The sequence below is a fragment of the Ovis canadensis genome, chromosome 7 (genome assembly GCF_042477335.2).
Source record: "Ovis canadensis isolate MfBH-ARS-UI-01 breed Bighorn chromosome 7, ARS-UI_OviCan_v2, whole genome shotgun sequence".
NCBI lineage: Eukaryota > Metazoa > Chordata > Mammalia > Artiodactyla > Bovidae > Ovis > Ovis canadensis.
Window position 1 is genome coordinate 55,735,245 of NC_091251.1, and position 27,709 is coordinate 55,762,953.

The window sequence follows — 27,709 nt, forward strand, 5'->3', positions numbered from 1 at the left end:
GTAAACCATTCCCTTCTCCAGGGTATCTTCCCAATCCAGGGATCAAACCCAGATCTCCTGCATTGCAGGCAGATTCTTTACTGTCTCTGCTACCAAGGAAGCCCCAAACACATATATACATACACATTAATATATGTATGTATGTATATTATATACATACATATCTATTTTAAACAAAATAGATGGGCAAGTTATTCAGGTCCTCCCTCCAAGCTCTTACTTCCCACACTCTAAAACCAGCAGGAGGGACTAGATGATCACAATGATCCATATCAGTCCTGATAACCTATGATTCTTCAACTAGTTGCCCAGATGGATCTGGACTGATAAGTTTTGTTGGGAAGGGCAGGCCACTAGGGACACAGCTAAGGAAAGAGGAGGGGAAGGTCTTGCTGCAAGCTGACCATTCCCCATCTGGGTCCCCACCCCTTTATGACTAGACCTTAGAGGTCTAAAGGGAGAAAGAGACTTGCCCAAGAACCTCTCCTCAGCCTCCTCCCTCTCACCTGGCCCTGCCTGGCCAACCTGGAGTCCAAACTGCGTGCTTCCTGCAGGACCTACAAGGGTCCTGTCCCCTCTCTTGTCCTGTTCCCGCATCTTCCCTCCATAGGCCACCGCCTACCCTGGGCTCCCGGGCCCTGGCTCCTCCTCCCCACTCTGGCTAGTGGGACCCTCTGGAAAGCCCCACTGAGTGCCGACACAGGAAGGGGAGAGGGGAGGCTCGTGGGCGAGTTCCTGCAGAGGCTGACTCTCAGCTGTAGCCGTTGGAGCCTGTCATTTCCCTTCCCCCGCCCACCCAGCTGAGAGGCCCAGAAGTTTCATCACTGCTGAGTTGCTGTCCTTATAAGGGAAGGGCCTCCTGAGCCTCTCCCTTGGGCCCTGGCTGGCTGGTAGAGAGCCAGACCAAACTCGGGGTGCCCTTTAGGGGCCAGGAAAGGTGGGGATGCCCAGGTCAGCCAGAATTTGTCACAGACTCTCCAGAGAAGAAACAGGAAGCAGTTGATTGTCACCCCAGGCCCGGAACCTAGGGTGTGGAATCCCAGGTCCCGACGCTTAACTTGTGGTCTCCTAGGCAAGTTAAGTCTCAGTTTCCTAATCTGTAAATGGACTGAACAGAAATCTTCCTCATGAGGCCACTGGTGACAGTGAGCGGCCAAAATAGGCCTGCCAAACAGCAGGGGCTCTGAGAGGCTGGGCTGCCGGAGCCTATTAGCCTCGTCTTCCGTGAGGCAGACCATGGGCTAAGTGTTCCACAATAATCCTGTGAAGAGGGAGATTAGCCCATTGACAAACAGGCAAAACAGAGGCACATTTTACCTAAGGTAAATGGCTTTACCTAAGGTAAACGCATCCATGGCTAGAATTTGAATCTAGATGTGTCTGCCTCCAAATCTAAAGTCACATTTTTCTACTTACACCCTGCTACTTCCTCCAGGAACTTTGTTCCTTTAATAAAATTATGACAACAGGGCGGAATTCTACCACGACCTCTCCACCCTCCATGTCCCCCCACACAGCCTCCTGGTAATGTCTCAGAAAACTCCACTTGAGTGAGTTCATGAGGTCTTTTTTTCTGACAGCCCTGCCTCATGTCTCTGACATGTCTCCTGTCTGGGATAGGAGAGAGGGGTTGGGAAGGTGGGGAGGCAGGAACACAAGATTGGGGGGACACAAAATATGGTGGCTCCAGAAAGACACAGGGAGGTTCCCGGGCTCGGGCTCAGGTGGGACCAGAGGCAGGGGCACTCTGGATGTCCCCTTCCCCACCTGATCCTCCCCCTCTGTCCTGAGTCCTGCTTGAAGGCAGTCATCTGTGGTTTGCAAAACCCCACAGGGCTTCAGACTCGTATTTAGAAGAAAAAGGCTCTGCTTCTCTGCACAGGCCTCCTGCCCCCAGGGCCAGGAGGAAAGAAAGTTCTCACCACATCCTTCCTCAGTCTTGCGGCTGGCTGGCCACTGACACCTTCCTGGCAGCTGCTCCCTTCAAGGCGGCCCTCAGCAGGAGACCTTGTTCCTGGGCCAGGGTGGGGGCACACCCCTGTCAGTGAAGAGACTTCTCTCTCCCACCTCCCTCACAGATGAAGTGAACCGATTCACCTGGGGTCCCCCTGCTTCTGCAGGCCACCCACTTGGTATGGTGGACACACGTCAGGCCAGTGACAGGGGAATTCCTGAGGGATAATATGAAGGTCAGAGAACAGTCAGTAAGTTCCGGGTCAGGTGCTTCCTGTTGTGCTGACCACCAGGCCTGTTCAGCAGCCCTCACAGATAAGGAAGGGAGCTGACCTTTGGGGAGTAAATTGCAGTGCTTTCCCACATTAGGAGTGGGTGGCACTGTGATCCCCTTTATGAGTGAGGAAACTGAGGCCTCCAGAGGCTGAGCTTCACTGAGGTCCCTGGTGGGACTCGACACCTTGCCAGCAGCTTGACTTGACTTGGTCGCTTGACTTGGAGCTGTCTGCTGGCCCAGGGGTTTCTAAAGAGCACTCAACAAAGCCCTGGGTCCTGCTGAGATGTGCCACAGGCATCACGTGAGGCCCAGGCTCACCCCAACCAGGACCAGGCTCTGAGGTTTAAAATGGCAGCTGGAATAATTTTGAACCATCATAGGAAATACCTGTTCAGGCAAGAATCATCAGTGGAGACTAGATCTAGAGGGAAATTTTGATGAGATGCAACACATTTATGAATGGTTCTTTTTTATTTTTTTAAGGCCGCACTATGTGACATGTGAGATCTTATTTCCCTGACCAGGATCGAACCAGTGGCCCCAGCAATGGAAGCACAGAGTCTTTGTCACCGGACCACCAGGGAAGTCCTGTCCATGGTCTCTAAATGTCTCCCAGATTGCTTATTAGTTACAAAAGAAAAATATGTAACTATATGGTAGAAAAATTAGACATTTTGGGTGATCAAAATTAACATTATCAGTGAAGGGCAGATGGAGATTGTCTCCAGATGTCCTGAGAAGGACCTAACATCACCTGCGCAGTTCTCTGGCTGAGACTCTATGACTTTGATCTAACTTGATATATGAGGAAACCGCAACAAACCCCAAATGAGGACTATTCTATTAAAAATCTGGGGAGGACTGTATTCTTCAAAAATACCCAAATCATGAAAAATAGAAGCTGTGGAAACATTTCCGATTAAAGGAGACTTAAAGGGACATGTATGCAATATTCAACCCTACCCTGGAGGCAACATATGATTAAAGGATATTAATGGGTCTAATGATAAAACCAGAATATGAACAGTATTCTATCATTGTTAAATTTCCTGAAGTTGCTAACTGTACTATGATTAATAATAGGATATGCTTATTTTTAGGAAATACACACTGAAGTATTTAGAGGAAAGGGGCCATGATAACTAATCCTCCAAAGTCTCCAAAAAAGAACTGTATGTCTATAACAGAAAAAAGGCACTCAAGAGATAAGCCAACAGGTCAACCTGAGCGTGTAGACGTTCTTTGTAACTGTACTTACTCTTGCAATGTTTCTCTATGTTTGAAATTGTTTCCAATGAAGTTTTTAAAAACTGTTCAGTACTGTTCCCTATGATACTTAGCCCTCAGGCTGTAGAAACGTGTTGGGTGGAAGGGGTGAGACTGCAAGGCCAGACCAAGTTTAGCGAAGATGGAGCACTGTGAGAAGGCAAGCCCCTCTAGCCTGGCCTATGAGAAGGGGGCCCTGGAACAGAGTTTGGAGGACTGGTGATGCCCTCATCAACCACCAACTATCCTCTGCTTCCATGAGGCCCTGGAGCCAGTCTCCACATCAACAAACAGGCTTGTGGTAGAGAAGTTCCATAAAAAGGGATTTATTGCCAAACTCTCAAGAAAGGCGCTTCATAAGCAGAAGACATGGAATGCCACCCTCCTCCAGGAGGCCAGCCAGGCAGTCCCTGCATATCCCGGATCCTCCTCCCCTCCCCTGGAAGCTGACGTCCCCCGTGCGTCCAGGCTGCCAAGGCACAGGCACCCCGTAGGAACCAATGGCATCAAGCCACTGAGGTGACCCCGGAGCTGCTTGCTCAGCCTGGTCACTTGTCAGAGCAGGAAACTGAGGCTCTAGTCCCAGGAAGGAGGTGATCTGGTGAATGCCTCACCCAGCCCAGGTGGCTGGTGAGGGAAGGCTGTTCCCCAAAGAAGACGGAAGGGGCCACGTGAAGGTGGGCCCCTGGTGACATTCTTGCTCTCATACTGGAGACATATGGAGAGATGGGTGGACCTTGATCTAATCTGATGTATGAAGAAACCTCATACAGGCTAGGTCTGGGAGCCTAGTCTGTCCAAGGAGTGTGGTTCAGGGAGGCCAATGGGGGCTCACGAGTCATGACATTGCTGCTCACCCACACCCCTGCAGAGTCAGGCTGCAGACTGGACATGTGCCCCTCCTGATACCTGCCACTACCCTCAAGAACCAAACAGAAGCAGAGCAAAGAAGGCAGGGACCTGCACCTGCAGGCCTCAGTGGGCATGACTAGTGGCTGGGGGTGGGGCGATGGACAGGAAGGCCAAAGCACACAGCTGTGAGCTTCCCTCTCTTTCAGTAAACAAAAGTGCACTTGCAGAAACCCCTGAGCAGGCCTGTCAGAAGCTGCTCCTACTCCCACAGGCCCCAGGGAGCGGCTGCGGCCCTCAGAGCCTCCGCACCTTACAAACCCTGCCCTCAGTCCAGCCGCTGCAGCAGGACAGAGACCGGATGTGCTCTGGAGCCAGAGATGATATTGCAGGGATGGGGTAGGGACAGGACGGACCAGGAAGGAGATAAAGCTCCTTCCATAGGGAAGCTCAGGAGGAGCAGTCCATGTGGGGCCAGAGCCACAGGAGGGGAAAGGGGAGAGGGAAGTGATTTCAGGCCCAACCGCTCCCGTCAGCATTTGAAGAAATAACTGGGGTACTGGACCTGTCTGGGTTGAGAAAAAACCAAGGAGACCCAGATATAAATCCCATCTGGAAAGCAGAGAAGTTGGGGCAGCTTCACTCCTGAACGTTGATTTATAATGAATTAAATACAGGATTTTCTGATGCTGACATCAGGTTTACCTGAACAGGAATGTGCAAGGCTGGACCCAAGCTGGTCCGGGGCAGGGAAAAGACTACGAGACCCTTTGAGTTCCTCCTCTACCCTGGAGTCCACCAAGCCCGGCTCACCAGAGGGGAAGGCCTGCAGAATAGGAAACGGGCCCAGGGAGGGGCCACACAGCTAATGGCTTTCTCACACAGATGCCTCCCACCTGCCTTCAGAGGCCCCAGCTGGGATCCAGGTCACACTCAACTGAAGGCCGAACCTCTGGTCTAGACCTGAGGCCCCAGCCACCTCTGGGAAGAGGTGGGTGGGGAGGGTCAGTTATGGCCTGAAGCTGCCTCTGCCACGAGGCTCTGCCTGGGAACATCTGGCCATGTGCTCTATTCAGAAGTCAGGAATGTAAACCATTGAGGGCGGGAAGTAGAGATGATGCCGCCCCCGGAAACCCCGAGCACTGTGCCAAGGCCCTCGGGCTGTTCGGAACAACCACACAAGCACAGACGTCCCGAGTGTGTGCTCCCAGCCCAAGCCCAGAACCGAAGGCCCAGCCAGACAGCAGCCCTGGGCGCTACCTGGCACCTCTGGCCAGGGCAGGGAGGGAAGGATCCCAGGAGTCTCTACAGGTCCTGGCCGAACCCAGACATGCCTGATGGCCCTTCTACAGCCTGAAGAAACACATTTCACAGCAGGGCTGGGCTCTGAGGGACTAAGCCAGCCAGCAGGGAAAGTCCCTGGCCCGGCAGGCCCTAGGGTGCGCTTCTCCTGTAGAGGGTCACCAGCTCCCTCCTCTTCTCCCGGAGCCCAGGTGCTTCCTGGCTCATCTCTTCCAGATCCCTGATCTCCTGCAGGACCTGGGTGGCCTGTCTCAGCTGCTCCACAGCCTGGCTGAGCAACGTCTCGGCGTTTACAGAGGCTGATTCACTGCCCAGCACCTTGTTCAACAGTTTCTCTGTCTTTTCTGAGGCCACCTTCACCTCCAGCTGAGCCCGATGCAGCTGCTCCCCAGGCTGCCACCGACGTCGGGGGCCTTCCCCCAGCAGGTCCCCCAGGGAGGAGCAGCGGGGATGGAACTGAGGTTGTGGGTCCCAGGGGGGCAGGGTGGTGGATGTCGTTGCAGCCTTTGGGGGAGTTCCTGGGGGTCCTGCAGCCTGGGATGACTGGAGGGGCTCAGGACTGTCATCCACACCATTCACTGAGACCTCTGCTGGGCCTGGAGCAGACACCTCAGAGGCCCCAGGACTCTGAGCTGGCCCAGAAGCTTCCACGCCATTCATGGACGCTTTCAGTTTCTCCGATAAGATCTTGGGCGGGGGGGTAGGGGGCTTCCCACCCTCCCTGGGCCCAGCCTCAGAAGTCTCAGCACCCGGCACCTGGGACAGTTCTGCACTCTCAGAGTCAGGGGCCTCCTCAGGGCTGGGGTTCTCCCAGCTCACCTTCAGCTTGTCAGGCAGGATCCTGTTGGGGGGCTGCTCAGAGTCACTGTCCTCCACCACTGGAGTCTCTGAGTCTTCCTGGCTTTCAGGGTGGGCCTCAGTGCTTGCTGGGGCAGGGGTAGGGGTGCTCTGCCCCACAGGGGTCTCCAACCTGTCACCAGCACTGCTGGTCTCAGGTGCTGGGGAAGGCTTGGCAGGAGGCATGGGCGGCCGGGGTGTCTCCCGGGGCTGGGCTGCATCGACATCGTCGCTAGGGGCTAACACTGGCGGCCCGCTGTTCGGAACATCGAGGTCCAGACGCAAAAGCCCATCAGATGCAGCACTGGCTACCTGCAAGGGCAGGACATGACATCAACTTGGATGACCGGCCACTGGGTCAGCTGTGCCCACCTACAAGAGTACTCAAGTCCTCTCATCCAGGCTTCCCATGCATCTGGCCTCCCATGCCGTCCATGCCCTTTGCTCTGGCTTCCAAAGCCACCTGATTAGTAGCTAAAGTGATTCTCTAATGAATCCTCTCATCTCTCTCACTTCCATAAAATACCTGGTTTTGGAATTACAGGCCAGGAAGCCAGAACCAAGGTGTCCTCTCAGGCCTCAGCCTGGCTCTTCCAGCTTGCGTAATAGGCTGGTCTTTTGAAAGGCAACTGTGCTGGCCTGGGTGGCAGGGAACATGGTTTCCAGCCCTATTTCAGCCCCCTAGTTGGCTGTAGGCCTTGGGAGGGCCCCTTCTCTGCAACCACCCACCCAGCAGGCGACAGGATCAGATCTCACACACGAGTCTCCTGCATCACCCTGCGCTCACTTGCTGTGGAGACTTCTGTCCAGCCTGCCAGCCCTCTGGGCCAGAGCTCTCCAGCCTTCCCCTGCCCAGCTGCTCAGCAGCCAGTGCCCTTTCTCCTCATGTCATCACACGTGGCCCCAGACATGGGCAGCCCGAGACCACAGCTGACCGCCAGAGGAGAACAGCTGCACCCAGCAGGCAGCTGTCCCCACCTGGCCCCAGGGGCCCACAGGGACACCCAGCAGCCCCAAGATCATGGGGACAACTCCTCGGAGGGCCTGGAGCGGGACTGGGCAGGAGGCCCCTTGCCCGAGGTCCCTCAAGGTCTTCACTCCCTTTCACACGCAAAGGGTGACCAGGCCTATACGTGTACTCAGTCACAGGACACGAGTCCCTCCCTAAATTCTTCTCAGAGGGTCCCCCTCCCCAAGGCTGGCCCTCCGCATAGCTCCCAGGCTTCCTCCCTCAGACACGCCTTTCCTCTCTGGCTGCTTCAGTCACTCCCTCTGCAGGATGTTTTCCCTCAGCTGACAGACATGAACAGGCTGTCTCATTTCAAAGGCAAACCATCCAATGAGCTAGACCCCCTTCTGTCTCCCTCCTTCCCCGCCACGGTTTCCTTCGCACCAGCACCCCCGGCTCTGCACGCCATGACAGCCCAAAGCCGACTCCTTCTCTGAGCAAATGTGCTGGAATCATCACCGTCTGCCTTTTCCCCAGTCCTGTCCCATGACCTGTGGCTGCCAACCTGGCTGATGACCCACGGTCCAGGGCCCTTCTCTCTGGATGCACCCCTCTCAGGCCTCCTCTTCCTTGGCTCCCTGTGCCCCTCATTCCTCAAAGGCAACATCTGCTGAGGTTCCTTCCTGTCCTCCAAGGTCTGAGGAAGGACTCCTCCCTTCCCCCTCCCACGCCCGAGTCTCCTGGCATGTGGGCACTCTGACAACCCTGCGTGTTCACTCTGCTTCCCTGAGCCCTGAATTCAGTCACAAGCCCAGGTGGCTCTTGCTGCCCAGTGTCTCTCCCACTGGCCCCTCCCTTTTCACCCCTCCTGGACCCTGTAGGCCGTACCTCTGCCTCTATTTCCTGGCCCCCTGGCTTTCCCTGCATCAACCCAACCCATACTACCCAGGGCCTCCAAACTGACATCTGGAACACACCCTTCCATCCATCCTGCCCCCAAACCCTGCTTTCAAGACCTCCACAATTCCGCCCCCCAACCCCGCCTTCCCACACCATCTCCCAGTCAAAGGGACAGAGCACATCTTAAACTCCCCTGCTGGGGCCTCAAACTCACACCATTCCTTATACCCAGGACCTCCCTCACTCCAAGTCTCCCTACTGAAACCCTTCCTGTGCTTCAAGGGTCAGCTCAGCCTGATGCCAAGAGTGCTTAGGAACAAGGTAGCCCCCTAGCCCGCTGCCACCTAAGCAGCTGCAGTCCCAGGCTCAACTGACCCCCAACCCTTCCAAGCTGAGGGCAAGGCCTTACCTCCTTCAGGTGGACTCTCGTAGGGGGCCGGCGCCGCTGGTCCCTACGTACGCGGTCCCGTGTCACATGCTCCAGGACACAGCTCTTGTCCACCTTGACCTAAGAACGAGGAAACCGTGTCAGTCCCCACCCAGCCTTGGGGAGGGGAAGAAATGGCCAGGTGTGATCTGACCCAGAGGTGGGGTCTGCACCTCCCCCTTGCTTGACAGGGTCCGGTGCCCCACACTGTCTCTCTGAGGCCTCTCCCTGCATCCAGGTCTCTGCTTTTCCACCCGTCTCTACATGGCCTTTGTCGTCCCTCTGCAACCTAAGGCTCGCCCTCTTCTGCAGCTACCCTCTGTGCCTCAGTCTTTCTGCCCAAAAGCAGGCCATCAGCCCTCACTTCTCAGTCCACTGCAAGTATATAAGCAGCTCTGTGACTGTTTTTGTGCCTAGCCGGGGGGAGTGGGGAGGAGACACCCCATGATCCCCTAGTACCTGGCTTCCAGAAAAGGCCTTCCTTGGCCCCAGTCACTCTCCCAGGACCCCTGAGGATCCTGAAAGAAAAGCTTAAGAAAGACCAGGGGCTCTACTCCCCCTGGGGCGGGAAGCCTGGAGGGCACCCTCTCTGCGGGTGAGGAATGTGGGCAAGGAGTATCCAGGAAGCCACAGTGAGTCATGTGGGAAATCCAGACTGAATCCCAGTGCAGCTGGTCCCTGTGATGGGGGGTGTTCTAAGACTCTTCTCCCCTGAGGTGAGACTCAGGCCCACCTGGGGGTCTTTGCAGTGGAGCAGCTGGTCCTGCTCCATCAAGGCTGTCGGCTGACACCATGCTCCTGTGGCCTCCAACATCCTCTCCCATGCAACGGGGACACTCTACCAAACTAGTGAAGGGCTGAATATGACACAGTCACATAAGACGTGACCTGGGAGCCATGGCTGCCAGTAAGGGAACCTGGGTGTTAAGAGGGAACTTGCCTGGGAGAATTCGTCCCCATCAACCTCAGTCTTCTGCAACCCAAGGGGTCACTCTAGGTGACCCCCTGGTCCATTAGAGCCCAAATAGCTATGAATCCACAATGTCAAAGATAAACCCTCCCTAGGAGATCTGGCCCTGTGGAACACCCTTCCTGCCCAGAGCCTGATCATGGCCCTGCTGGCATCAGGGAGAGGGGGCTGGATGGCCACTGCAGACAGGTAAGGAGGGCCTGGCCTAGAGCCAGCCAAGCTCGGACTTCACAGCCCAACTGAAGAGTAAGCTGTCAGGCTCTCAGCTCACCCCAGACCTCTCTGCCCTGGGCCCACCTGCTGTTACGGCTGGATCTGGGTTGGAAAGGAAGCATGGTTGCAACCATTTAAATTCTACCCATGTTTTAATTTAAAAATACGTACTTAAATTTCCTTACACCTCAGTTTCCTCATCTGCAATATGGGAACACAGACATTTACTTTGAAGTGTGTTGTGAGGATTAAATGAGGTAACAACAGCAGGTGCCCCAGTGTTTGTAGCAGCGACATAATCAAGGGGTTGTCTGGGGTGGGGGACAGGGTCCACTCTGAGATCACACGCGGAGGGAAAAGAGACCCAGAGGACTGCATCGCACCTCATCGAAAGCCTTGTTCTTGCCTCGGTTGATTCCTTCGTTGAGGGCTTTGATCCAGGATTCCTTCTCCTCCCCACTGGGTGCCTGGAACTTGATGTCATTGACCTGCAAAAGGCATGGGTATGATGAATGGCAGGCATTTATAAGGGTTCACACTTGGGGTCTTAGGGAAACTTACCACCACAGCCTGAAATCTACCTTCCCACAGCTGGTCAGGAGCAAACCAAAGTGACCCCCATATCAGGTCTCACATGGGGACTCCAGAGCAAGGGAGGAGACAGACCCATCCGAGAAGGGACCCTCTCCATGTATACAGCTGCCAGGGATTGGGATTCAAGTCGGCCTTGCCCAGATCTGGTCTCACCCTCTGTGACTCCCCCAGACTGCAGCCTGGCCTCTGAGATTTCTCTGTGAAGTAGGAATGTAGTCCCAGTCTACATCTGCCAGACTGAGTATGACACAGGTGACAGGCGTGAGGGGTGGCCATCAGAGAAGGCGTACGAGAACAATGGCCACCTACAGCTGCCCAGGGGCCTCACACCTAGTCCTTGCCAAGAGAAAAAGTCCCAGAGGCTCCGTTCTGGCCTTGAGTCATGGACTGAAAGAGAGAAAGGGCCTTAGGGGGCCCATTTCAGCCCCCTCATCATATAGACAAGGCTCATCAGAGAGACGGGACTTGGCCAAGGCGGCCTGAAGTAATCCCATGGCTCAGCCTCACATCCCCCCTTCACCCTACCCCAAGCCACAAGCTCCAAGCTCCTACATTAGAATCAGAGGCAGCTCAGAGAGGCCCCTCCTGGACAGGCCCCAAGGTCAGACAGGAAACAGTGGAAGGAGTGAAGCCACTCAGACCGAGGAGCTACCTTCCATGGCGGACACAGCAGGAGGGCCCCTGAGCTGGACAGACCAGCACTCACAGCTGGCTTACCCTGAACTTCAGGGAGCTGTGAAGATCAATGATGTAGCAAAGCGTTAAACGTGGAAGTGGGCACAGACAGGGTGCTCAGTCATGGGAATTGTCACCATTTCTCTCCTGCACAAAACAGTCCTAGTTTCCTTATCTGGAAAAAGGGGTGCCACTGCCTACTACAAAGCGATGCTGAGGGAACTGAACACCCTGGTGACTCAGTGGTAAAGAATCCGCCTGCCAATGCAGGTTATGCAGGTTCGATCCCTAGGTCAGGAGGACCCCCTGGAGGAGGAGATGGCAACTCACTGGGAAACCCCATGGACAGAGGAGCCTGGTTCACTACAGTCCATGGGGTCACACAAGAGATGGACAAGACTTAGCAACTAAACAACAACAAAGCCAGGGCCTGGCACATAGTGGGTACTCAGTAAGTAGTTACTGAATGAACAGCTCATCAATGAATGAGCTGGCCCTTGGTTCCCGTTTTGGGGCCTCTGCCCACTCTCCGACCTCGAGATGCCCTAGCTCTTTGTCGGGCAGGTCACCAGCTGCCCATCCCCGCCCGGGTGTTAGATCGTGCCTTCCCTCCTGCCGTTCTCCTGGTTATATAACACACGGCCCGCCTGGCCCCCTCAGCATCCTCGTTATATAACTTCCTCCTGGCTGCCTCTGAGTTCTCCTCATACAGGGCCCTGGTCCCACCCACCTCCCCATGCCAGGCACAGCCAAATGCTCATTTGCATGACCAGGGTAAATTCGATCCTGGCAGGAGATCGGCAGCTAAGTCAGAAACCCCAGGGCACCTTGGCAACTGCCTCAGCCCAGCCATCAGGGCTGCTCAGGGCTCAGGAAGAGACAGCACTGCATCAAGTTCTGAAAGGGCCCGCTCAACCCTTTGATGGGGTTTGTGAGTACGGTGGCCCCAGGCAGCCCATCAGCCCAGCTACTGCCCCTGCTTGCAGCCCCAGAGTCAGTGGGGTGGGGCCCCTGCCTGGTGCAGGACTTAGCATCCCAGACAGCTTGAGAAGCATACACTTGAACTCAGAAAAAGATGCAGCAAGAGTGGGGCAGAGAATGAGCACTGACTGAGGAGTCAACATCCGAGTTCTAGTCCCACTAACCTGCAATGAGAACTGCAAGGATCTCTTTACTAATTGGGGCCTCAATGGGACAAAAAATCCAATCACTGCACCCAACCCAAACTGTAACTCTTTCCCATTGGCCAGCCCATCTAAGCAGGCTGGGGGCAGTGTGCTGGCCCAGGGGTTCCCCAGGAGAGGGAATACGAAGTTATACAGGACCCAGCCCCACCCTAAGGAACCCAGTAATCCTGCCTGAATGAGCTAGGCATCAGAAGAGGGACAGACAGAAGGGTGATCAGAATAGGGACAGACAGAAGACCAAGAAGTTGCTCCTCTTGCCCCACCCCCACCCCACATCCTGAAGAGCCACAGGCTGCACCGATGGTCCCTCCCCAAGCCTTCCCAAGAAGCCCCAGGGCTCAGGCCCCACTAGGAGTTCAGAAGCTAACAGGACTGGACACAGAGAAGGCCCACTTGGCTGGGAAAAGGGGGAGGACAAAATGGCAGAGAGGAAAGAAGTGGGAGGGGGAGAGAGGAAAGAGGAAAGGGCCAAGCTGGCTGAAACCAGCAGGGCAGCAAGGTCCCGCAGAGGCCACCCTGCTTCCTGGCAGCGTCTGCCTGTGACCTCATGGCAGGGGTGTGGGGATGGGGAGGCAGGAGGGAGAGGGGCATGCAAGACACTGGAGTCTTTGTTTATTTGATTAGAGGGAAAAAAAGGCGGCCTCAGGACCAGACAGCCGGGGTCATGTGACCTCCTGGCCAGCCCGTGGCCTCACTGAGGACGGGAACACCCAAGGCGATAGGAGAGGAGGGTGAGGGTGTGGGGGAGCTGGGGGCAGGGGAGCGGTGCTCCGTGCAGTCCACCATGTGATCTCTGGAGAGCCCCCACTCTCTGTGTGAGCTCCTGGGGTACCAACGGTCAAGGGCCCTTGAGCTGAAACCAGGGTGGGCTGTGTTCCCGCTACCCAGCAGCCCCCACCAATCACGCCACAGCCCCAACTTGCCAACTCACTGTCCTGTTCCTAGAGTCACCCAGAGCCAACCTGAACTCCTGGCTTGACTGGGGGATGAAAGGGAGGGTGTTGGCCGAAGCAGCTGAGAATGCAGCTGCACAAACAGGCCGCTTACTTGGAAGGTGATGTCCCATCCTGAGTGGGGCCCGAACCACCTAGCCCACCATCAGCTGGTTCTCAGAGAAACGAGGTGGTCCACAGAACGGCACTGGCAGAGGACAGAGAAGACCCCTCTGCCCACATCCACAGGTGCTCACCGAGGGACACACAGACGCAGACAACCCCTGGGCCAGGCGGACACTCTCCTGCACACAGAGGTGCACACACAGGCCTCAGGCACACAGGCCAACCTTCACACACAGCGCACTCTACACGTCTCCCAAACACACACATGCACGCACACACACACACACGCCAACCTTCACACAGAGCGCACTTTACACGTCTCCCAAACACACACACACACACACACACACACACAGGCCAACCTTCACACACAGCGCACTCTACATGTCTCCCAAACACACACACACACACACACACACACACACACACACACAAATACAGCACCACTCAGAGGGCAAGTGCACCTCCAGAACAGTGTAGGGGTTCTAGGGCCTGAAAGACCAAGATATGGCTGCTCTCCCCATCTTCCTCATGGAACCCTAAGCAGCAGAAGTCAAGTGAAACCTGCCCCTGACCTTGGCACAACCCCATCCCCGGCATCAGAGCTCCATGCTTCCTTGCCCCACCTGCCACTGAGTGGGACAGAAGGTTATTGAGTCAAGCCATCATGGTCTCCCCTGGGGACATAGAGTACTGGGCTCCTGGCCCTTAAAGCTATGAAAGAATCAGAATGGCCTGGGGCAAGCCCAGACCAGGCCCGCTCCCCAGCCCCCAGCTTCTGTGACTCAGCCCCTCTCTGCGAGGCTCCACATGACGAGCAGAAGCTGGGGCGAGGCACGGCCCAGCTGCAGATGGGCGCAAGCTGGCGAGCAGCACTGTGCACACCAGCCCCCAAGCTGATCTCCCTCCTGACATCTGTGAAACTCCGCCACGTGGCAACACCCACCCAGACTCCCTGCCAGAGATGAGGGGTGCAAACAGCGAACTCTGTCCACGTACACAGCCTGTCCCAGGGAATGAACCTCTCAGGCAAGAGACTTCCTCCAGCTTCCGCCAAGAAAGGACAATGCAAAAGGAGGAAGGCTGGAGCTGTGGGTCTGAGCACTGAAGCTAGGATGGAAGGTAGGAGGGGTGGCCCACCCAGGAAGGCCTGGGATGAAGGAAGGGTGTGGTTGCCTGACTGTGGCAGGGTGCCGAGGTCTGGTGGGGTGAAGACCTCATCCCTAGCCTTCCTGCCTCAGCCCCTGGCCTCCTGTGTCCAGGCGGTGGGAGAATGCCAAGGGCCCACCTCCCAAAGACTACTTTCCAACTACAGCCCCCAGGGCCTGGAAGGGGAGACGGGAGTGGAGCTCTCGGCAGAGGCCTAAACGCACCTCCTCTCAACCAGGGGCAGGGCGGCTCCAAGACATAAACAAGCCAAAGGTCCCACCACAGCAGAACCTGGGTCTGGGCCTCTGCCACATTGAACAGAGACCCGTCAGGCTTGCATCCAGGAGCCCAGACTGTTTCGAGAACCTTCCAGGGTGACCCTCCCCAGCAGACCCTGGCCTGGAGGGATATCAGCCAGCAGCGGGCTCAGCCCTACCTTGTTCCCTGGGGACCGCAGCAGGATAAATCGATGCTTCCGCTTAAGGAGGGCACGAAGGTCCTGGCACTTCTCATAGCTGCCCAGCTCCACTGTCTCTACACACTTCTGTTCATCCTGGGGAGGGAGACAGAGGAAACACAGTAAGCGCCAGATGCCCATAGACCCTCAAACACCCAGGCCTGCCCCAGAGCCTGATCCCACTCAGTGAGGGCCTCGCTTGGTCAGAGAGGGCCCTCGGGCTGCCAATCAACCACCAAGAGGTGGCATTCAGACCCGGCAAGTAGACGATGTTCAGTCCACACTGGTTGGAGGGATGTCCTCAAAGCTCTCCATCCACATAAGAAATGGGCTCTCAGCACATTTCTACCCACAAAGGTAGGTAGCAGGATTGATTCAGATATGCCTAAGGCCAAAGGAGGAAATGGGGGAAGCTGGAAGGGCTTAGGCAAGTGTGCCCGGGAGCCCGTGCAGGCCCAGAAGCCAGGCAGAGATCAGTGCAAGAGGTGGCCTGGAAGGAGGAGCAAGCTGAAAGGAAAAAAGGGCTTTCCAGGTAGGGCCACAGAGAGAAGCTGTTTGGGGCTATACGACCTGACTTCACCACAGTGATCCGAAGTTGACTTCCCCACTGGGCATCTTCCTCCTCTGACCCTTCACCTGGGGTGAGAGGCCACTCTCTGTGGCCAGCACAACAGACAGGGCAAGAGTTCCTTCAAGAGCATCCCAAGCCTGCCACCGTGAGGATTCATCACTAGTAGGGCTGGTGGCCAGGACAGTGACCAGTCTCTTCTCAGCCACCTCTGGACACTGCCTGGGCCACCTTCCCTCATGCCAGCCCTGGCTCTTGAGTGTATTCTCCTCCTGGGCTCCACCCCCCAGGTGCCTCTCCAGCAAGTGTGGGAGATGCTCCTCCCTCAGTGGTGGTCAGCTGCTTCCTCTTCTGGGGAAGACCAGGCTGAAACAGCTTCCTCAGCATGTCACACTCTCCCCCTGGAGACTCCAGGGAAGTAGTTGCATGCCCTGGGAGACTGGCTGGCAAGTGAAGTCAACTCTTGCTGTTGACACCATGCAGACCCAGCAAGAGCATCCAACCAGGGACCACCTCAGGGCTCCTCAGTTTTGGGTGGAATATCTGGGAGGGAGGCAGTTGACTTGATTCTTTGCAGAGGAAATACCCCAATTTCCCTCCATGATAATTCTCACCTACTAAGAAACCCTGACACTTAGCAAGCTCTTTTGCTTCCCTGATTTTCCAGAGTCCCTCAAGCACCCTGAAATCCTAGAATCCCAGGATTTGCCTCATTTTATAGAGAAAAAGACCCACTCCAGTGTTCTTGCCTGGAGAATCCCAGGGACGGGGGAGCCTGGTGGGCTGCTGTCTATGGGGTCGCACAGAGTCGGACACGACTGAAGCGATTTAGCAGCAGCAGCAGCAGCACAGAAAAAAAGAATGAGACCTGGAGGCAAAGGGAACTGCCCTAGGCCACAGACCCAAATATGGGCTTCCTTGGTGGCTCAGCAGTAAAGAATCCACCTGCAGTGCAGGAGACACAGGAAATGCGGGTGTGACCTTGGGTCAGGAAAATCCTCTAGAAGAGGACATGGCAACCCACTCCAGTATTCTTGCCAGCAAAATCCCATGGACTGAGGAGCCTGGCAGGTGACAATCCGTAGGGTCACAAAAGAGTCGGACATGACTAAGCAACTGAGCATACATAGACCCAAACGTAGGAGCAGCGCCAAATGGAAACACACATCCTCTGACTCCCAGGCCAGAGCCCTTGTAGCACACCACACTCCTTCCAGCCAGAGCCAGAGACTGGACAGTGGCCCTAGCAGCAGGCTGCTCTGCACCAGTGGTCCTCCAGGTGTGGTACCTGGGCCAGCAGCAGTCGCATCACCTGGGGACTTGTCAGAAATGCTCATCTTCAAGCCCCCACCCTATTGAATCATAATCTTGGGGGAAGGGGTCAGCAATCTGAGTTTTAACAAGCCCTCCAGGTGATTCTGATGTTTGCAAAAGCTTGCAAACCTCTACCCTACACCAGAGATTCTCAACCTTGGTGGCACCTGTGTGCTTTAAAAATCCCCATCCCAGGCAACATCCCAGACCAATTACATTAGGATCCCTGGAGGACAGAGCCCAGATGTTAGTATTTTCCAAAGCAGGTGACTGTACAGCTATGGTTTGTAACCACTGACCTACTCTCTTCAGCCCCTCAGGGAAAGGGCAATAGGTAGCCAGGGTGACCTGTCTCTCCCATCTAGATTCAAACAAGTATCTTTTCCCATTCCTGCCTCCATGCACCTCTTTCTGATCCTTAGTCTTCAATCCATTGCAGGTGTCTGCACTCAACACAAGGCTGGTAAAATCCACCTGCTCCAGGAAGCCGCCCTGCTCTCCCACACAAGCCTGAGCCTCAGTGCTCTCTCTCCTCTGACACTCCCCATCTGCAGGCATCTTACTAGGTGCTAGGGACACGCTGTCATGGGGAAGGAGCCACCTTTCTCCACCTTTGTTGCCTATGTCTCCTTTCTGTTCCCCTGCCAGTGCCCTATAAGGAATGGCGCTCCAGAGGAAAAGTTTGCTAAACTGAATGCCTGACTCAGAGCAAGACTCCAGGTTTCTTCCCTCCGATCCCAGAGAGAGATCCTCACCTACCCTATGTATACAGGCCTCCCCCCACTGGAAAGATATCTGGCCCAAACACACCCTCCTCTGTCTGGAAACAAAAGGTCAGTCCATCTCCACCACCCAGTTCCCCATGGCTGCCTGACCTGGGTCTCCTCTCAACCTGAATCGCTGAATCATCTGGCCCTTCTGCAGCTCAGAAAAATCGGATAACCCAGCAGGCACTGGGCGGGGGCAGCACTTTTGGAATGTCAGCCTCACTGACAGCAAAGAAACAGCCAAGAGTCATTCGCACTCGCCTAGTTCCTTACATCAGAAAGGGGAATTGAACATTTCTCAATTCCCTCTCCTGTGCCAAGCTCCCCCACCCCCGAGTGCTAAGTTCTTGAAAACGCCTTGAGGTTTTTAATAGTGACTTTTTTTTTAAAGTGTGATTTAGACTTTTCGTGTTTAGGGGATGTGAAATCCTTCCTGCTTCCCAGACGTGCCCAGATGTAGAGAGGTGGCCCAGGACAAGGCTGGCAGCACCTGACGAGCTGACAGCTGGGGGCCTGTCACTCAGTTCTTATGGTAGCTGGAACTGGAGGAGGCTGTGACAGCCCCCTTTACTTATAAAAATAGCCCCCTGCAGCCACCACAGCATATCCTAATTTGGTGGCAGTGCAGAACATCTGGGGACTGTCTGCATGATTCACCCCCTTAGACTTCTCTGGCTGTTTCTCTGACACCCCAGCTCCATGAGCCTGGGGACTCAGTCAGGAAAGGTGAGGTGCATCTCAAAGGCAGCTCCTTTAAATGCCTAGATCTCTCTTGGCCTGGGACAAGGAAGAACTGACCAGGTCAGCCTGAGGCACACCAACAGGGGCTGATGGGGAACAGGCAGGATCCCCCTTCCCCTGCCCCCAGCCCAGTTCTTCTCCACATACCCATTGGTCAGAGGCACACAGAGACAGCCCTCTTACAGCCTCAACCCCAAAACACAAATAGCATTCCCAAGTAAAGACCACCTTTTCGCCTCAGGTCTTCACCCAGAACTTTATCAACACTTATTCGACACACAACTTCCACATGCTGGGCTGTCTAAATTCCAAGCCTTCCAAATGGAAAGGGGCACGAGTATGAAGTGGAAAGATGCGGGGACTGTGAGAGGCACAAGGACAGCAAAAGAGGCAACCGGGAGGTTGATATTATAGGAGAAAGAACAGCTGAGAAGTACAGTCCGGCAGTAGGAACAGCTGGCGCACCAGGGACTGGGTCACTGAGGAGGACTGTTTAGCCAGCATCTTCTGCTGGAGCAGGCAGACAGGAATAACCAACATGTCTTAGAGCAGCGGTCCCCAGACTTTTGGTCACCAGGGAACTATTTTGTGGAAGATAATTTTTCCAAGGAGCAGGGGTGGGAGGATGGTTTTGGGGTGATTCAAGCACATTTCATTTATTGTGCACCTTATTTCTAATCTAATGCTGCCGCTGATCCGATAGAGGTACTGGTCCTTGACCTGTAGGTTGGGGACCCCTGTTTTAGAGGATTTCCATAAAAAACAAGTTTTAGAGTTTACTTGCTGGCATAGCTGGATGGAGAGCTCCCTGACTTTGGGTCTAGATCTGACCTTCTTTCACTGAGCCACTGAACAGGATCCGGCCACCCTGGGCCTCAGGATCCTCCTCTGTAGAATGTGACATGATGGCTGCTCTTCAGGGACTGTGTGAGCATCATCCAAGAAGTTGCTGTTAAGTTGCTCAGTCGTGTCTGACTCTTTGCAACCCCATGGACTGTAGCCTACCACACTTCTCCGTCCATGGAATTTTCCAGGCAAGAGTACTGGAGTGGGTTGCCATTTCCTTCTCCAGGGGATCTTCCCGACCCAGGGATCGAACCCAGGTCTTCCGCATTGCAGGCAGACGCTTTACCATCTGAGCTACCAGGGAAGCCCATCGTCCAAGAGGGGTAGGCAAGATCGCCAAACAAGCATTAGAAGTTAAGTCTTATTTCTACTCTCATTACTGAGTGGAGCAAGCTTCGGTTTTCTGGAAACTTCACGTAAGCGGAACCTAGCCCCGGGACAGCGAGCTGCAGAGTAGGTGGCCAGCTGAGGAGACGCACGCATCCCTACTCACATACACCTCAAAGAGCCCTCACCTGGGAGCCCTACACTCACACCTAGAGGTACCGCCCTGTACTGCACAGGCCCAGAGAAAACCAGGCACTTGCTCAAGGTTGCATAGCAGGCCCAAAGTGAAACAGGCCTTCCAGTCCCGGGTCCAGGATCTCTTTCTGGCCTGGGCTGCCCTCACTTGGCTCCCCAACGCAGAACACTCAGACTCAGGAGCAGGCCGGTCCTTACCTCATTCTCGTAGACCAGCAGCTGGGCCTGGCAGAGGAGCAGGTAGCGGTCCTTCCAGAGCCCTAGGAAGCCCCCGCTGCTCTTCTTGATCCAGCCAGCCTTGTCTGCTGTCTGCGCGCTCCGAGGCTTCTGGCCGCCCTCCTTCACTCCCTGTAACAGAGCATTCGGACACACCATGAGGGCTGCTGCCCGGAGGCCACACAGAGATGTATCCCTCTGCTGGATATCACCCCACGTGAATTTCCCCCCAATCCCTGAGGCAGTTACTCTCAATCCAGTATCAGAAATGGCAATAATAATAGCAACCACAATAATAACCGCAGGCACCTTATATTGAGTCACTGTATTATGTTTTACACAAACTGCCTCATTTAACCCATGCAACTTGCTCAAGGATGCTCCTAGGTGGTAGCATCCTCATCCACATGTCACTGCAGACTGAAGCTCCGACAGGAGAGGTGACTTACCAGAGTCACGCCACTGGGAGGACAAAATCAGAATTCACACTGGGCCTCTGACCTCGCATTCCCCTCCACCGTTCTGCTCCCCGTGTATTCATTCAACCACGTCAATACACGTGGTACTGAGCACCCACAATGTCATGGGTGCTGGAGTAGGCAGGGAAGAATAAAAATAACACATCTCTCCCCTCTCAGAGCTGGCAGTGCAGGGAAGGAGGAGCTAAACAAATAAACACCAGAGGTAAACACACAAACAAGTGTGAAATGCTATGAAGCAATCAGTGAAAGTGAAGAGGAGGGAGTGAGACAGGATAGTGGGGGACCTGGTTCAGGTCAGGGTGGCACAGGACAGCCTCTCAGAGAAAAGGATGTCCAAGAAGGATCAGAAGGATGGGAGGAGGCAGGCAGGCAGAGTGGTAATCTTCCTCCTCACCCCTGCCTTTCCAGAGAGCCCTCTTGGCAGCCCCTGCATCCGGCCCCAAAGCAGGAGGTTCCACTGCCCTCACCCGCAGCCACCCCACCTGATGAGGGCTGCCTTCAACCACAGGCAGGTACAGCAGGTAAACTCAAACCCTTCTCAAGGACACAGCAGCCACCCTGGAGCCTTCAGGCCAGTCACTGACATCTCGTGTCTCTTGGTTACCCACCTGGGTAGCTGGGTGCCAGGTATATGCCTACCAGGTGGGGCCAAATTCACATTTGGTACCCAGCACCCAGTACTGTTTCTTTACACATAATGGGTGCTTGAGAAAGACCTGTGAAATGAAAATAAAAATACACCCAATTTGCTAACCACTTTGCTTCAATGACTGGTACCCACAGTGATGAGTGTGAAGGGGAGGGTGGAGGAGAAGGGGCTCAGAGCATGTAAGAATCTACAGGATGCTAGAAGGAAATCAGCACTGACTAATTTTGACTACTTTATAATTTACATAAAGCTTAAAAAGGGGGGCTCCAGTTAAAAGGAGCACATCTCTCCCCAGAGATATCCTGTGGCCACCGATGCTTTTAGAAGGACAAGTCCAGAGAGAAGAGTGGTGAGCTGTCAGGAGTGGGGCAGGGCATGGCCTCCCTGAGCTCCATCACAGCAGGGAACCCCCAGTCTGGTCCTTACTGTGGCCCCCTCCCCCACTGCGCTGCATACTCCACTGGTCAGGAGTCTGAGCTTTGGAGCCCAAGCCACGCAGACCGGAGGCAGGTCACACGATCTCTCTGAGCCTCAGTTTCTTCATTGGTGACATGGTGATATCAACAGAAGTTGCAAGGACTATAACTCCGTGAGGCTGGGGATTTTTGTTTTGTTTACTGTTGTATCCCCAATGGCTAGACAGTATCTGGCACACAGTAGGTGCTCAATAAATGTTTGTTGCTAAATAAAAAGATACAACATATAAAGCAATGCCTGCTGCTCCTGCTGCTGCTAAGTCGCTTCAGTCGTGTCCGACTCTGTGTGACCCCAGAGACGGCAGCCCACCAGGCTCGCCCGTCCCTGGGATTCTCCAGGCAAGAACACTGGAGTGGGCTGCCATTGCCTTCTCCAATGCCTAGGACCCCCTAAACTTAGTCAATGGCAGCTGGCATTGCTACTGTTGTCACTGCCTTTCCCTCTGCCTCTCGGGGACCCTGTCCCTGGTTCAGAATTCAAGACAAGACCTATCTGGGCTCAGCTGCTGGGCCTCAATGCCCCCAGGAGCTCCAGGAATATGAGGTGCCCCCTAGAGATCTCTCCCTAACTTATAGACGCAAGAGGAATGGAGAAGTGGAGTGGTCCCAAATGGTGTTCCCGGATGGAGAATGAGGAAGTGAGAGGCTCGCTGGCAGGCTAGTTATGAGCCACCCTGATCAGGAGAAAGGACTTTGGGGCCCTTTGACAAGAAGGGGGGCTCTAGCATCCTACTATGCACCCAAAGCCCCACCCTCATCACTTGTGTTCAGCCCTATGGGCTTCGTGACCCATTGAGGCCTTCTCCACTCAGGGACCCCTGCAAGCTGGCCTAGGCCCAGGGCTGGAGGGGAAGAAGTGGGTCAAGGGAAATCCCACCTCCACATTTGACATGTCACACCCCTCCATTAGTAACTACAGCAGCTGGCCACTCCCCCCACCCCCACACCGCCTGCAGACTTAGGCTTCTCTTACACAAGACTACAGAGCAGCGGCCCAGATCTCCCACCTCTGAGCTCCAAGCTCGCCTCCTGTTTCCAGGGGCCCACCCACGACCCCATGGGATCTCACAGCCCCTCTACTTGTGACCTCTCCTGTCTGCCTCACCCACAGCCTGAGCTGTGAAAACTTCCTGCCAGCTGGAAGCTCCTGGGGGCAAGGCTGGAAGCTTGTGTCCTGATGCATCCTCTCTACAGGCAGCAGAGCAGCGCCCAGTGACTGCCATGATTGTATGAGCCAGAAGCAAGCCCAGAGCCTTCGGGGATGTGGATATCAGCATGGGGCTGAGACAAGGCACTCGGGGATGGGGGTGACAACTGAGGGACTGGAGGTGGCACAAACCCAAGCCCATGGGAGGGTCTCCTAGCCCGTAATCAGTCACAGCAGATACCAGCAGACAGGCCTGGCTGGAGGTCAGAGTCCTGCCACCCTTCACCCAGTCCCTCTCCCTGCCCCTCAGACACTCTCCCACCAGGAGGCTGGCTATCTATGCCCCAGTAAGTTTTAGTAAGCCGCCCCTCCCCTTGGTAGGGCTCAGAGGGGAGGTTTTGTCCTGCTCACCCCAGTTTCTTGGCCTTCTCTCGTCTCATTGACCAGCTGACCACTCTTCTTCCTGTTTCGCCCTCTCTTCTCCCACCCATCCTCACTCAAGCCCCTCCCCATGCCCACCGTGAGCAGCTTCTGAGGCACCCCTGGGCACCAGCCTGGCTCTGCTTTGCCTGAAAGGGGAGGGTCTTTGGGTCATTTGTTTAAAAAAAAAAAAGAAAGGAAAAGGAAAAGATACCAGGTCAGCCCAGCCCTGTGCACAGAAAGGAGCCATGCCAGGGAGAGACAGACCAGCAGAAAAGAACTTGCTGGCACCTCACATCACAGAAAGCTTAGGATAATGACCTTTGCTCTTGGATGGACTAAACCCCATGATGCTCTGACCAAACTCTGCTAAGAACCGACCATGTCAGAGCCCTGTGATGGGGCAATCAGAGAGAGGAAGCACAGGCTCTGCGTGGGGAACTTCCAGTCCAATGGGCGCAACACAGACCCCCGCACAAGGGAAATCCCCAGTCTGGGGGCTGGGTGGGAATCCTCTGCTTGAGAGGATCCCAGTCCGTTCGGAGGGCTCAAGCACCTACTAAGACGGGTACCCAGTCTTGGCTCTCTGGTAGGGTAAGGGCTTGGGGTTAGTTTGGGAAGCCCTTGCAGAAGGAAGGGTTTTGGTAGGATTGTGAGGAAGAAGACACATATCTTGGCCCAGAAAAGGACATCAAAGACCCTACATTCTCAACCCCTTCACTACAGGATGAGAAACTGCAGGCCAGAAAGAGCCGAAGATTAGCTTAAGGTCCCAAAACCCGTACTGGGACAGGCCACTGCCCTGCCACTCTCTAGACGGGTAAAGGCAAAGGAGCAGCCTGGTGCCACTGGAGGCCAAGCCAGCGAAAGGCATGACTGAGAGGAGGGGGGGCAGAACCCCAGGGCGGAGACAGGAAAGCCTGAGTCCAGTTGCAACAATAACCTCACACTGATCACTGCAGCTTTCAAAGCTTTTGCACATAAACCATCACATTTCTGGACTACCCACCTCCTTCATTTTACAGATGGGGAAACTATGGCCCTGAGAACACAGATGGGCAGATGCCCAGTGCCAAGACCCACACTTCTGCACCAAACCTCAACCTGAGGAAACTACCATCCTATTATATGGAGGAAAAAGGAGCCATTTGCGAGTGAGGTGAGGAGGCCAGCCTAGGGTCATGGGGCAGAGAAGGTGACTACAATCTAAGCAGTGTTTAAGAGAAAGGAGATGGGTACTGAGGCCTGGAGAAACAAGAGGAAGTGGTGGGGAGAAGAAACGGGAGGAAAAGAGGGATGCCAAAGGAGGGGTAGAGAACAGGGAGCCCCTGGTCATGCAGGGAGGTGGTGGGCAAAGCTTTAGATACCCTAGGTACGCAGGGAGCTTTTGGCATCTGGGAGTTAGTAAATGGCAATGTTAGAGACTCAAGACCAGAGGAGTAGAGGGCCGGGTTGACCACCAGACAAGCCATTGGACGAAGAGGCCCCAGGAGAACTTCCCTTAATTGAGGGGGGTGCGGTGGTCAGAGCAGCTCGGAGATCGAGTAGTCCTGTCCCACATCCTCTGGGAGAAGAGGAGAGGAAGAAGCCCAGCCCTCACAGTAAGGGTAAGGGAGCCCCACCCCTGTCAGCAAGAAACCACAGCAAATCATAGTGGCCTGACTGTGCCCCCTATTTCCACCCACTCTGAGAGAAGGGGCTACAATCAAGACCCGGGGAGGAGACCAGGCCCAATATTTTATAGAAGAGGAAATGCAGGCTTAGAGGGGAAGTGACTTATCTACCATCCCACAGAAGTGCAGGGCCTGGCCTGAGGGAACTCAGACAGATACCCCAGCTGCTCCTGGACAGTGGTCCCAGGAAGCAGGGAGATGAGCGCGGATGGGGACACAGGCAGTCTGGTCCTCAGCTGGCCAGGGTTGCCCCAAGAGTGAAGGTTTCATCTTTCCTCCCCACCTATCCACGCAAAGACATAGCCCCTCCCCTGGGTTTGGGAGGGGCAGAAGCTGAGACCCCCTTGGGGGACCAGAAGCAAAATCCTCTAGTCTCAGCAAGCCCCTCCCTAGTTTATTCATTCCACAGTCACACATTAAGTGCTGGCAGCGTGCCTGGAAGAGGGGCTACTGAGGGAACTGAGTCTGCAAGTAAAGGGCGGGGGTCACAGAGTGCTTGACCACACTCCAGACCATGAAGGTCCTGAGGGGAATGAGGGAGGCTCAAGGACCACTGCTGGTCCAGCTGCCCAGCTCCTCCAGGGAATCAGCCCTCCAGGGATGTGAGGATGGCAGGGGCAGGGATCAGCCCTGATCAGGGCCTGACAACTAATCAGGGAAGAAGCTGGACCCACCAGGGATAAAGGACCTACAGGGATTTAGGGGAGAAAACGCAACTTCTCCAGTCCTCCAGCCACAGGGTCACAGCCTCAAGATTCCTTGAGACAAGGATTCCAGAACCCACAGGCCCACAACACACACACACACACTGTGCCCTTTTAGGATCCGACGTGGACAGCACAGGGAGTCAGTGATAACAAGGGTTCGAGCCCAGCGACTCATGCTACTTTTAGCAAGTCATCAAACTCACCGGAGTCTCAGTCTCCCCATCTGCCCAATGGGAACAACCAGCACCACCACGACCACAGTTGGTGGGAGAAGACAGAAAAAATGAAGGAGAATGGGTCTGCGATCCCTTACTCCCGCTCCTGCCTCATCTCATCGGGCCTAGGCTCTGCCTGGGGGATTGGCGTGGCCAGGGTGGGTGGGGGTGTCCGGAGACCCGCCGCAAGAGAAGGGCTGGCTGGAACAAGGGCCTGAGCCAGGGACCCCAGCCGCCGCAAGAGTCTCAAAGACCCCAGCCCAGGCCCCCCGACAGGCCCGGCCCTCACCTCCTCTTCCATGACGAGTCCGCTGAGGTCCGGCTGCTCGACCGCTCGGCCGCTCACTCCCGGCGCCGCGCGGTCTCCGATACCTCCATCAACCGCCGGCCGGGCGGCGGCTCTGCGCGTTCTGTCCCGCTGGCTGCCGGGGGCCCAAGAAACTTCGGGGGGGCGGGGCCGAGGGCGGGGAGAGGCTTCCGGGGGCCGGGGGCGGGGTCCGGGGAGGGGACTAGAGGGGCCTGAAGGCCCCGGTCTGGGCGGGAAACTAGGACCGGGGCCGGGCCGAGGGAGGAGCCTGGGCGGGGCCCGGCGGGGGCTTGGGACTTGGATGGAGGAACCCGAGCTGGAGGAAGACAGAGGGGACCGGGCGGAGAGAGGTTCCCCTGACCCGCGGAAGGACTGGGACTGGAAAGGAATAAGGGGTGCGGGGGACCGGCAGGGGGAGGGAAGAGAGGAGGGGGCTTCCGGCCAGAGGCGGAGGCAAGGGGAACAGGCGGGGTCCGAGGGCGGGGCCGGGGTGGGGCAGGACCGAGCGAGCCCCCGAGGTGCTGACTGCTTCTGCCTTTGAGATCTCCTGACCGAGTGGGCTGGGGTTGCCAGACTAGGCTAACCGGCCGGGACGGCCCAGAAATGGGGGCAATCAAGAGATTCTTTCTTTCCTCCCTGACCCTGGGGTAGTAGCAACGACCTGGTCCTCCTCCCCGGAATCTCCTGGCAGGGCGGCGCCTGGAGCTCGGATCCCAAGAGAGTCGTCTAACGGGAAGACCTGGGGCTGGGAGTCTGGACTCCCGCGTCCCTTTGCGGATGGAGGTCTGCCTCTGGCTCTCAGAGCCAGATGTCCTGAGAGGGCCACAGGTCCCCAAATCAGTGTTCTCCTGCCCTCGCTGGGCATTGCTCAGAGTTGTCCACCTCTCTAATTCCTGTATCTGAGGGGTCCCCCCCACCCCCATCCAGCAGTGAATCTTGCAGCCTTGACAGCCTTGCTGGGAAGTGAAATGTAAGGATAATGGTGTTGGTTAGACCTTGTGCCCTCACTTTACACTTAGAGAAACAGAGATCTACAGAGAAAAGATGACTGGCAATATCCCAACCTCCAGCACCTTCATACATGCGCGCGCGCACACACATACACACCTCTTCCCTCTTAGCTCTCTGGGTCAACCCTGCCTAATGCCTTTGCAGGAAGAATTAAGTGTGGGTGGAATCAATGGTGACCTTTGGCTCTGGCTGCCATAGCAGCAGCTGTGCCAGTTGACCCAGCTCCCTTTTCACTGCCTTCTACTGGCCCTCAGACTTCCAAGGCACTTCCAGCCAGCATGGAAAAGGGCATCCTGGAGCTCCAGGACCAAGGAGATGGAAGATGGGGTCATACTTTTTCTTCATATCTGTGCCTGGTTTCCTTCATCTAAAGGGATAAAGAAAATCCAGCTTGGGGAAACAGAGACAGTCAGTGTACATGGCAACAACCTCTTAAAGCCACCACATGGTACAAGTCCCTCAACCTGCAGAACTGTGCAGCTGGTGTACCCAATGCCTGAGGACTCAGAAGGTCCTGTATCTAGAAACTCAGGTTCCACCTGCCTGAGATCAGAAACGCTGGGGAATTTATGTGGTTGCATAGAA

General features: G+C 55.5%; 1 protein-coding gene across 1 annotated transcript; it reads right to left on the reverse strand.

Moving 5' to 3' along the window:
• Window positions 1–3,806: 3,806 nt before the first annotated feature.
• PLEKHO2 (pleckstrin homology domain containing O2) lies at window positions 3,807–26,251 on the reverse strand. Its single transcript, XM_069596184.1, has 6 exons — window positions 26,096–26,251; window positions 20,020–20,169; window positions 15,043–15,159; window positions 10,327–10,431; window positions 8,743–8,841; window positions 3,807–6,796 (listed from the first exon to the last, which is right to left on the reverse strand). The coding sequence occupies exons 1-6, from the start codon at window positions 26,105–26,107 to the stop codon at window positions 5,780–5,782; spliced, it is 1,500 nt and encodes a 499-aa protein (XP_069452285.1). The 5' UTR covers window positions 26,108–26,251; the 3' UTR covers window positions 3,807–5,779.
• Window positions 26,252–27,709: the final 1,458 nt, after the last annotated feature.

Coding starts and splice junctions, on each gene's coding strand:
- PLEKHO2 (XM_069596184.1), bottom strand. Junction 15,160..20,019: donor TGCTGGTCTACGAGAATGAG/GTAAGGACCGGC, acceptor CTCCCTCCCCAG/GATGAACAGAAGTGTGTAGA. Junction 8,842..10,326: donor AGAACAAGGCTTTCGATGAG/GTGCGATGCAGT, acceptor CCTCGTTCTTAG/GTCAAGGTGGACAAGAGCTG.